The 12,008-nt window shown below is 44.9% G+C and overlaps 1 protein-coding gene across 1 annotated transcript in view; it reads right to left on the reverse strand.

Annotated features, from left to right (window-relative positions):
* The window catches only part of ulk3 (unc-51 like kinase 3), a 60,705-nt gene that overhangs the window by 34,681 nt on the left and 14,016 nt on the right, over positions 1-12,008 (reverse strand). The window contains exons 2-4 of the mRNA XM_063070461.1: positions 8,784-8,924; positions 7,782-7,902; positions 198-302 (exon numbers count right to left, since the gene is read on the reverse strand). Of these exons, the coding sequence (XP_062926531.1) occupies positions 198-302; positions 7,782-7,902; positions 8,784-8,924 (367 nt within the window). The remainder of the gene's footprint in view (positions 1-197; positions 303-7,781; positions 7,903-8,783; positions 8,925-12,008) is intronic.

Raw genomic sequence — 12,008 nt, forward strand, 5'->3', positions numbered from 1 at the left:
ATATACCAATGCACCTTTAATAGTTCCATAGCGGAGCAATCCCACAGATAGGAGAATTGGCCTGACTGACGATTCCAAAATATCTTAAAAGGGCCGGAGAGCAAAAGCTGGAAGGGACGCAAGGCGAAAGTGGGGAGGGTGGGTAGGAATACAAGAACATATGATGAGGGAGGGAGAGGGGGCAGTTATGAACTCACCAGCCAGCTTGAGGTGTGGACAGGTCCGGGAGCTGAGAAGAACATTCTGCGGCTTCAGGTCGAGGTGTGAGATGTTGCGTTGGTGGAGATACTGCAGGGCAGAGGCTGGGGGTGAAAGTACACAGTACATTCATTATCAAAGTATGCATCTGTCACCATATACCACCCTGAGATTGATTTTCTTGTGGACACTTACACGAAAATAACGAAACACAATAGAATTGATGAAAAACTATACATAAACAAAGACCACCAATCAACCAATGTACAAAAGACAAACTGCAAATAAAAAATAACTACATACTGAGAACACGAGTTGTAGAGTCCTTGTAGATATACTTTATTGATCCCAGAGGAAATTACAGTGTCACAGTAGCATTACAGACATACAAATATTAGAAGCAAAGCAAGAAAGAATAAAAAAATAAGTTACCACAAACAGTCTAACAGGAGGGAGTCATCACTTCCCCAGCTATAGGTTGACTCATTATAGAGCCTAATGGCTGATGCTAAGAATGACCTCATATAGCGCTCTTTGGAGCAGCACAGTTGTCTTAGTCTATTACTAAAGGCACTCCTCTGTTCAGCCAAGGCAAGAAACATTGTCCAGAATTGCCAGGATTTTCTGGAAGAGCCTCCAGTGTGTCTAGTTTGACTCCGCTAACAGAGCCAGAATTCTAATCAGTTTATTGAGCCTGTTGACATCGCCTGCATTGGTGCCATTGCCCCAGCACACCAACACATAGAAGATTGTACTGGTGACAGCAGACTGCTAGAACATGTGAAGGAGAGACCTGCATACTCCAAAGAACCTCAGTCTCCTCTGGATGTAGAGGTGACTCTGACCCTTCTTGTACACAGCCTCTGCGTCGGTGCTCCACTCAAGTCTGTCGTCCAGGTGCACCCCCAGGTACTTGTAGGTCCTCACCACATCCACGTCCTCACCATCAACAAGTGAATCTACAGGTTGTGGAATCTTCAGAGTTGTGGTGAGTGACATTATCCATGGTGCAGGACAAAGCCAGAAAAAGGCTTCTCTCTGCAGGTCAGAGACTCGGGATCACACAGCACAGAACAGGCCCTTTGGCCTATCGAGTCTGTGCCAACCATCAAACACCCATTTATATTAACCCTATACTTATTTCATTCTTCCCACATCTCAAGATTATATCACAACACAGAGGCAATTTACAGCAGCCAATTAACCTACTAACGGAGATTGAGGACGTTTGCTCCATCTGCCAAAAGCAGAACTTCCCAATGGCCAAACATTTTAATTCCGATCCCCATTCCCATTCCACCAAGCCAGTCCATGGCCCCCTCTTGTGCAAAAATGAGGCCACCTTCAGGGTGGAGGAGCAACATCATATATTATGACAGGGTAGCCTCCAACCTGATCGCATGAGTATCGATTTCTCCTTCCTGTTAAAAAAAAAATTTCCCTCCCACCCTCTTCTGTTCCCCACTCTGGCCTCGTACCTCTTCTCAGCTGCCTATCACCTCCCTCTGGTGCCCCTCCTCCTTCTCTTTCTCCTATGGTCCACTTGCTTCTCCTACCATATTCCTTCCTTTCTAGGATCCAGCTCAAACCATGTCACCAAGTTTGCGGATGATACAACAGTGGTTGCTCTCATCGGAAATGATAACGAGACAGAGGACAGAGAGGAATTGGAGCAGCTGGTGGATTGGTAGAAGAACAACCTAACCCTGAACATGGAGAAGACAGAGGAAATCATTGTGGACTTCAGGAAGGTGCAGACGAACCATCCCCCTCTGTGAATATACAGCTCCTCCATCAAGTTTGGTGCACCATATTCCTGGGCGTTCACATCACAGGTGATCTCATCTGGTCGCTTAATATCACCTCCCTCAACAAAAAGGCACAGCAGCGCCTGCACTTCCTGAGTGGATTGAGGCAGGCAAGGCTCCCACCCCCATCTTAACTACGTTTTACTGGAGCGTCCTGACAAATTGCATCTCCACCTGGTACGGGAGCAGTCAAGCATCAGACCAGAGATCCCTACAAAGGACTGTGAGAACAGCTGAGAGGATCATAGGGGTCTCCCTACCATCCGTCGGGGACATTTATCAGGAGCGCTGCATATGCAGAGCCCTTAGTGTCATTATGGATCCCAACCATCCATCCAGCATCCTTTGACTTTCTACCAATAGGCAGGAGACTCTGATGCATAAAAACAAGAACAGTCAGCATGAGAAATAGTTTCTTCCCCCAGGCCATTAGGCTTCTGAACTCCCTGCTACATCGTATTCAAAATGTCACCGGTTAATCACAGCAGAGCAGACTCGATGGGCTGAATAGCCTACTTCTGCTTCTATATCTCATGGTCTTATGGTCTAATCTGTTCCATACCTTACAATATTTAATATTACTGCACTTTAGTTTGTTATTTATGTGTGATTCATCTGTAGATTTTATCCTTACCTTCATAAATTATCATGTTTTATGTGTGTTATGTGCTTTACACCCTGGTTCAAAGAAACGGTCTCATTTCTATATACATGTATGTAGTTAAATGACAATAAACTTACTTGACTTTACTTTCCTACCCACCTGGCTTCACCTATCACCTGCTAGCTATCCTCCTCCTCCCCCCACCTTTTAATCCTGGTGTCTTCCCCTTCCTTTCCAGTCCTGAAGGTAGGTCTCGGCCTGAAACGTCAATCGTTTATCCATTTCCATGGATGCTGCCTGACCTGCTGAGTTCCCCCTGCATTTTGTGGGTGTTAATCTGCGTTTCCAGCACCTGCAGAATTTCTCATGTTTATGATCTACCAATACAAAGTGTTTCTGGGGGAGGATTCTGAAGCATCCAGGGGTAAAAAGGGAGAACAGGCGGTACAAACCCCACTGAGAGGTCAGAACTGAACGTGGGTCTCTGTCGTTGTGAGGCAGGGGCTTTACCCGCTGCTGCACCCTGTCACCCAGAGTGGAGTGGCTTATGTTTACTGACTTCCAACACTCCAAAGAACTCCAGTAACATCCCTGCAAAATTATCCTCTGAGGAGGATCTGGGTTCATCCTTGGTTCCTCAAACTTAGGTTGGTATTAACTATACTTGAGCAACGCACACAAAATGCTGGAGGAACTCAGCAAGTCAGGCAGCATCTGTGGAGGGCCTGAAACGTCAACTGTTTACTCTTCTCCATAGATGATGCCTGACCTGCCGACCCTCAGGATTTGGTGCATGTTGCTCTCAGCATCTGTATACTGTCATTTTTATCTACAGACACAGAACAGTAACAGTCTATTCCAGCCCCCTGAGCCCACGGCACCCAAGTGAGCAATTAGTCTACTAAACTGTACATTTTTAGAATGTGGGAGGAAACTGGAAAACCCGTAAGAAACCGGCACGGTCATGGGGAGATCGTACAAACTCCTTACAGATAGCGGTGGGAATTGAACCAGAGTTGTCGGTGCTGTAATAGTGTCACACTACCAGTACTTCACTGCTTCCCTGACCTGAACTCAAAGGGTTAAAATTCAACAGAAATCCGGGACTGATCATGGGTGAGGTTTCTGTATCTTAGCAACAAGCAGTGACCTGGGCAGGCTACATGTTAATTAGAAATACTAGTGTTTGTACTTTGACCTGTGAGCGCACACTGAACAAACCCCTCTACCCGTCAATAATCAAAGTTACAATCACCCTCTCTCTCACACACACACACAGACACACACACACACAGCTACCTATCGGCACATTTTCCCAGCAAACCCTTGATAGGGGTCAAAGTTCACTGAGGCGATCCCGCCTACAGGGCAGCAGGGTGGCTCAGTTGGCAGTGCCACAGCTTCACAGCTCCTGATCTTAGGAACCATCTGCGTGGTTTCCTTTGCCCCGAGTGCTCCAGATTCCTCCCTCCCTCATCTAGGTTAATAGAGTTACCCACCCATCTCCTCCCTCACCTGCCAGCCTGTACCCCTGTGCGTCCACTTTCTTATTCAGGCTTCTATCCACTTCCTTTCTTTCCTGATGAAGGGTTTCAGCCCAAAATGTCAACCTTCCACTCCACAGACGCCGCCTGACCTGCTGAGTTCCTCCAGTCCTTTGTGTAGGTGTGGTTCCCCTCAAGTGTCCTGGGCCTCAATCAGTAATTATTCATCTCAGATAGTATACACTGGATACACAACAGACTGCAGACGCAGGAAGTCTGGAGCCATACTCCAAGGCTCCGGAGGAACTTAGTAGGTCAGGCAGCATCTATGGAAATATGAAGAGAACAGGTGATCCAGTCCAGATAAAGGGCCTCGACCTGAAACTCTGACTAGCCATTTCCCTCCACAGATGCTGCCTGACCAGTCAAATTCTTCCGGCGCCTTGGTGTGAGTGCGCAGTTCGCTTACGTAAAGAACTCCACTTCAGGAAAGAAAATATTTGTGGTAAAACTTCCGATGCTGAAAACTGAACTTAAAATTGAAAATTCATTGCCATAGACGTCACCTGACCTGCAGAGCTCTTCCCACACTTCCTGTTTTTGTATTGACTTACACCGTAACTTTTTCCAGTCTGGTAAATGGAAGGGCCCTGGGGAGTGTCATAGAACGGAGGGATATAGGAGTGGAGGTACACAGTCCTTTCAATGCAGTGACACAGACTGACAGCGCAGTTGGCGTGCTTGCTCACAATGACGACTACAGGAGTCGGGAGGTCACACTACAGCTGTAGAAGACATTGATAAAACCACATTTGGAGTACTACGCACAGTTCTGGTCACCCTTCTACAGCAAGAACGTCTTTACTGGAGAAAGTGCAATGAAGAGTTACAAGGATGTTTCTGGGAATTAGAAGTCTGCGTTGAGGATATGCTGGAACTTTTTTTGGCTGGAGCACTGGAGGCTGAGGAGTAATTTTGATAAAGTCATGAGCGGCAAATATAAGATGAGTAGCAAAATTTAATGTGGTTAAAATTAAATTAAATATCAAATTTAATAATAAACATAAAAATAACCAAAATAGCCAAAACTCCCCAGGGTAGGGAAGTCCAAAACTAGAGGTCATAGGTTTAAAAGTGAAAAAGATTTAAGAGATAGTTTCTTCTCCCTTCCTTTCCAGTCCCGAAAGTGTCCCAGCCGAAACATCGACTGTTTATTCCCCTCCACAGAAGCTGCCTGACCTGCTGAGTTCCTCCAGCATTTTGTGTGTTGCATCTTGTTTGTGATCTGTAGAACCTCATGTTTATGATTGAAAAGAGACCTGACGGGCAGCTTTTCCACACCAGGTTTGGGTAAGTGCAATGAACCACCAGAGGAAGTGGCGAAGGTGGGTACCATTACAGTTAAAAGGCATTTGGACAGGTATATGGATCAGAATCCAGATTAATATCAGCAACATACGTCGTGAAATTTGTCTTTGCTGCAGCAGTACAATGCAATAAATAGAGAAAAAACATGAATTACAGTAAGTATATATTAGATAGTTAAATTAAATATATTAAACTAGTACAAAAGTAAAAAATAAAAAAAAGTAGTGAGATTGTGTTCATGGGTTCAATGTCTATTCAGGAATCATATGTCAGACGGAAGAAGCTGTTCCTCAGTCACTGAGTGTGTGCCTTCAGGCTTCTGTACCTCACTTCTGATGGGAAACAATGAGAACAAGGCAAGTCCCAGGTGATGGGGACCCTTAATGATGAATGTCACCTTTTTGAGGCATCATTCCTTGAAGATGTCCTGGATATTACAGAGGCTAGTGTCCGTGATGGAGCTGACTGAGTTCACAACTTTCTGCAGCTTATTTTGATCCTGTGCAGTGTCCCAACCCCCGCCCCATACCAGGCAGTGATTCAGACAGTTACAATTCTCTCCACGGTACATCTGCAGAAATTTGTCAGTTTGTTTGGTGACATACCAAATCTTCTCAAACTTCTATTGAAATATAGCCACTAGTCACGCCTTTTTGTAACTGCATCAATACGTTAGGCCCAGGAGAGAATCTCAGAGATACGGATACTCAGGGACTTGAAATTGCTCACTCTCTTGACTTCTGATGTGAGAAGTATAGAGGGATATGAGCTAAACGCAGGCCAAGTGGACTAGTTCTGTTAGGCAACATGTTCAGCATGAATAAGTTGGGCCAAAAGGCCTGCTTCTGTACTGTTTCGCTTTATAACTATGACTTACAGCCCAACGCATTTAACAATCATCAAATTACAACCTGAATTCTGGCTGTTCATGTTTGGCTGCTGATCCAATTTCGCCTACCCAGATAAGGACAGGTGGTCAGTCTCAATGACTTCTGTTAAATGACAAGCACTGGACAGGACACCAGGCGGGAGAAAAATCAAAAACTGCCAGAAAATAGAGAAACATACAACCTGCTTGAGGAACTCGGCAGGTCGAGCAGCATCTGGTATGGGAAAAGCCACTTTTGATGTTTCAGGTTGAAATATCAACAGCAGTCTTCACAGTAATTGTAAAACCATCAGAGTTGAGGAGATATGGCATGTCACCAGAGTCCTCAGAAAACATTGAGTCAAGTTGTGTCACTTTTTATTGTCATTTTGACCATAAACTGCTGGTACAGTACACTGTAAAAACAAAATAACGTTCCTCCAAGACCATGGTGCTACATGAAACAACACAAAACTACACTAGACTATGTGAGACAGCACAAGGCTACACTAGACTACGTAAAACAACACAAAAACTACACTAGACTACAGACCTGCACAGGACTACATGAAGTGCACAAAACAGTGCAGGGCAGTACAATAATTAATAAACAAGATAATAGGCACAGTAGAGGACAAATTACAATATAATAATAAATGATGTAGATGTCAGTCTAGACTCTGGGTATTGAGAAGTCTGATGGCTTGGGGGAAGAAACTGTTGCATAGTCTGGTCGTGAGAGCCTGAATGCTTTGGTACCTTTTGCCAGATGTCAGGAGGGAGAAGAGTTTGTGTGAGGGGTGCGTGGGGTCCTTCACAATACTGTTGGCTTTACGGGCGCAGCGTGTGGTGTAAATGTCTGCAATGGCGGGAACATCTGAGCGTTCTGACTGGTTGCATCACCGCCTGGTACGGAGGCTCCAACATGGAGGAATGCGAAGGGCTGCAGAAGGTTGCAGACACCGGCACGAGCCTCTCCACCATTGAGGACATCGTCACAAGACTGCGCGTCAAGGTGGCGGCATCCAGCATTAAGAACCTCACCCTCTGGGACAAGACTTTTAAGAGACTCATAGATAGGTGTATAGATTGAAGAAAACTGGAGGCTATGTAAGAGGGAAGGGTTAGATTGATCTTACAGTAGGTTAGCACAACACTGCGGGCTGAAAGGCCTGTACTGTGCTGTGCTACTCTAAGTTCTACAAAATGCTGCCAGACGATTTTATTTTACTTCTCCTAGGGAGAGTTGCGTCTGATCTGTGCTGCATTTCCCTAACACTGCACCCAAGATTGGCTTGGACGATGGGACCAGGTCTCAGGGGCCGGGATCATCTCCGCACTGACTGACAGCTGACATCATCACTGTCCGGGACTTTCTTTGGAACATTCCCATGGTCTGGGAGGAAAACCACCCCCCCCAAGGTGTTCCGGTGCCATTCCCGCCCTCTTACCGAGCTGTTGCAGGAAGCGGCGTGCCACATGCTCTGGAAGGGCCCGGCGGCTGCGGATGAAGTGGGAGAGGTCGCCTCCCGCGCAGTACTCCATGATGAGGTAAATATTCTCGCCGTCCCACTGTCGAGACAGGAACAGGATCAGAATGAACCCATGAACAATACCTCACTATTTCTGCAATCTTTTTGAACTACTAATTTAACTTCTAAATATTATTTCTTATTGTAATTTGAAGTATATTTTATATTCCATGAACCATGCCTCATTATTCATTTTAAGAACTATTTATTTATAACTTTAGTAATTATTTTACATATTGAACTGCACTGCCACCACAAACAAAAAATTCCAAGAAATATGTTAATAATAATAAACCTGATTCACTATTAAAAGATCACACAATAGACAGCCACTTGACAGAGGTTTTCTCTTTAGAGTGAAGGAGGATGAGGCAAGACTTCAAAGAAGTACGTAGAATGATAAGAGGCACAGAAAGATGGGGTAGCACAATGCTTTACAGTACAGGCATCCCACGTTCAATTCCAGCTGCCTGTAAGGCGTTTGTACGTTCTCCCCACGACTGCGTGGGTTTCCTCCGGGTACTCCGGTTTCCTCTCAAAGACATACTGGTTGGTAGGTTAATTGTCATTGTAAATTATCCCGTGATTAGGCAAGGCTAAATTGGGCACTGCCGGGTGGTGGGTCTCAAAGGGTTGGAAGGGTCTATTCTGCGCTGTATCTCAATAAATTTTTAAAAAGTCTGGAAACTGATAACCCTACTTCTAAAACAATTGGCTCCTCATGTGTACATACATGTAGATATATTTGTGAGAAAAAAATATGAATTAAAAGAACCAAGGTAGATCTCCGAAGTACCCAAAGCAAAGTAGCAGAAGACAAGATGGAGCGTAGACATAAAAGAGGATGCCCAATGTTGCCAGCTGAAATTAATTACCCACTGCAGATTTGCTTTGATAAATCATTCTTTAGCTCAAACCCACTTGGAAGTCCTTCAGCTGGACGATGTGAGGGTGCTTGACCGTCTTCAGGATCTCGATCTCTGTCAGCAGGTTTTCCACTGAAGCTTTGTTCAGGCTTTTCTTACTCACGCACTTAATGGCCACCACCTCGCGGTTGTTCACCTGTTGGAAGACATGGAGGCAAGGAGGAGTAAGTCATCTGCCCCATCACGGCAATTTTCCTGCCTGGTCCCCTATTACCTTCAATGCTCAAATGCCTCTCAATCTAATGAAAACCAGCATCCCCTCCAAGGACTCTGTCTATGCTTCCAGCTGCCTCAGTAAATGGAATCAAAGTCCCTTCCACCATCCCAGTTGATCTTCCTTTTCTTCCCTTCCATCAGCTCTTTGACAGTTTCTACACCACTGTTATAAGACAATTACGGTCTGCTAGTACAACAGGTTGGACTCCTAACCTCACAAGTGCCTTGTTATGGTCCTATTGCTTCGTGGTTAGCAGAATGCTTTACAGCGCCAGTGACTGGAAGATTGGGTTTCAATCCCCGCTGCCCTCTCTGAGTTTGTATGTTTCCCCCATGTACGGATGGGCTTCCTCCGGGAGCTCTGCTTTCCTCCCATATTCCAAAGATATACAGGCCAGGGTTAGTAAGTTGTAGGCATGTTATGTGGGCGCCAGACTTGCAGGTCGTCTCCCAGCACATCCTCAGACTGTGTTGGTCGTTGACACAAACACCCCATTTCACTGTAGGTTCCAATGTTTCGATGTACATGATAAGTAAAACTAATCTTTAATTTTTGTCTACCTGTACTGCATTTTCTCTGTAACTGTAAACACTTCACTCTGCATTGTTATTGCCTTTTCCCCGTACAACTTTTCCCACTGTGTCTCAGTGAATGCAACAATAATAAAACCAATTGATTACCCAACTACTGGCCGAAGGTCCATAGTTCTAGGTTGCAGGAAATTCCACACTGCTCCAGAAGCCTCCATGAAGAGTTGTCACGCCAGTCCTCAAAATCCTGAGATAATGTCCAGAGCTCTCGACCTAGCCTGAGGAAACACCATTCCAGCATCTACCTTTTCAAACTCTTCCAGAACCTGGCACACTTCAAATAGCAATAACCCCTCTCTTCCCATCATTCCTCCAAATCCCAGTGCGTACAGGCCAACTATATACAGTCGCCCCTCTAGGACAGCCCCTCCAACCCAGGAACTAATCTAGTCAGATTAGCTTGCTTTACCACATCAACTGCCTTAATTACCACAATATCCTTCCTTCTTTAAGGACAGTGCACAGTCTCCAGATATGGACTTGCTACAGACCCCAAACTGCTTAAGCACCACCATCACACGTCAAATCTCTTGCAATAAAGACCAATGTACCACCCCTTACTACACACAGAATAAACACTAAGTCTTGTGCATCTGCAGATCAATATCCTCAGCACTTTAAAAAAAATGCAGAGGGCAAGGGTCCTTCCAAGAATGACTGTGTTTGGAATGGACATCATTAGTTGATTGCAAATCATACCAATGAACAGGCTAGCAAGAGAAATTAACACGTCTATTATGGGTAGTCAATTCTCTCTCAGTTGGCTCACATTCTGATATTCTACTGCTGTCTTCCATCTGCAATGAGGGAGATTCATGTCCACAATGATCACAGAGCACATCCCCCCTTGCTGAACACAAATGGAGGGGGGCCCTGTATAAAATGTTCAAGTGATCAGATTCTCAGTGACAGATCAGTGCCCTTGAACAGGAAGTCCAACAGGAAGTAGTAGGTATGGCCCAGTCCATCGTGGGTAAAGCCCACCCAACCACTGAACACAACTACATGAAAAGCTGTCACAGGAAAGCAGAACCCATCATCAGGGACCCCCATCACCCGGCTCATGCTCTGATCCTGCCTCTGCCATCAAGGTGGTGGTACAGGAGCCTCACGATTCACACCACCAATGTAGGAACAGTTATTACCCCTTGACTATCAGGCTCTTGAACTAGAGGGGATAACTTCACTTGCCCCATCATTGAAATGTTCCCACAACCAATGGACTCACTTTCAGGGACTCTTCATCTCATGTTGTCGATATTTATTGCTTATTGATTTATTATTATTTCTTCTTTTTGTATTTGCACAATTTGTTCTCTTCTGCACTCTGGTTGAACTCCCTAGTTGGGCAGAATTTCACTGATTCTGCTACGGTTATGATCCTATGAGGGGTGATTGTGTATATAGAATATAGAAGGATATTGTGGTAATTAAGCCAGTTGATGCGGGAAAGGCTGTCCTAGGAGGGGAGACTGTATTTATAGAAAATGCCCACAAGAAGATTATTCTAATGAGTATGCTCACAAGAAAATGAATCTCAGGGTTCTATATGGTGACATACATACTTTGATAAGGTTGGAGGGCGGTCCGTATCACAAGATCACAAGACAAAGGAGCAGAAGTAGGCTATTCGGCCCATCGAGTCTGCTCCACCACTCCACCATGAGCTAAACTATTCTCCCACCTAGTTCCAATTTTTGGCTTTTTCCTCATATCCCTTGATACCCTGACTAATTAGATACCTGTCAATCTCCTCCTTAAACATCCTCAATGATCAGGCCTCCACAGCTGTATGTGGCAACGAATTCCATAAATCCACGACCTTCTGGCTAAAAAAATTTCTCCTCATGTCTGTTTTAAATGGGTACCCTCTAATTCTAAGACTATGGCCTCTTGTCCTGGATTCACCCACCAAGGGAAACAGCCTTTCCACATCTACTCTGCCCAACCCTTTCAACATTCGAAATGTTTCTATGAGATCCCTTCTTATTCTTCTATACTCTAATGAACGCAGTCCAAGAGCCAACAAACACTCCTCATATGTTAGCCCCTGCATTCCAGGAATCATTCTCGTAAATCTTCTCTGAACTCTCTCCAACATCAGAACATCCCTTCTAAGATAGGGGGCCAAAACTGTACACAGTATTCCAAATGAGGTCTCACCAGTGCCCCATAGAGCCTCATCAACACCTCCTTACTCTTATACACTATTCCTCTTGAAATGAATGCCAACACATTTGCTTTCCTTACTGCCGATCCAACATGGTGGTTAACCTTTAGGGTATCCTGCACGAGGACCCCCAAGTCCCTTTGCACTTCCGATTTTTGAATTTTCTCCCCATTTAAATAATAATCTGCCCTATTATTTCTTCTTCCAAAATGTACAACCGTACATCTCTCAACATTGTATCTC

The sequence above is a fragment of the Mobula hypostoma genome, chromosome 18, assembly GCF_963921235.1.
Source record: "Mobula hypostoma chromosome 18, sMobHyp1.1, whole genome shotgun sequence".
Lineage (NCBI taxonomy): Eukaryota > Metazoa > Chordata > Chondrichthyes > Myliobatiformes > Myliobatidae > Mobula > Mobula hypostoma.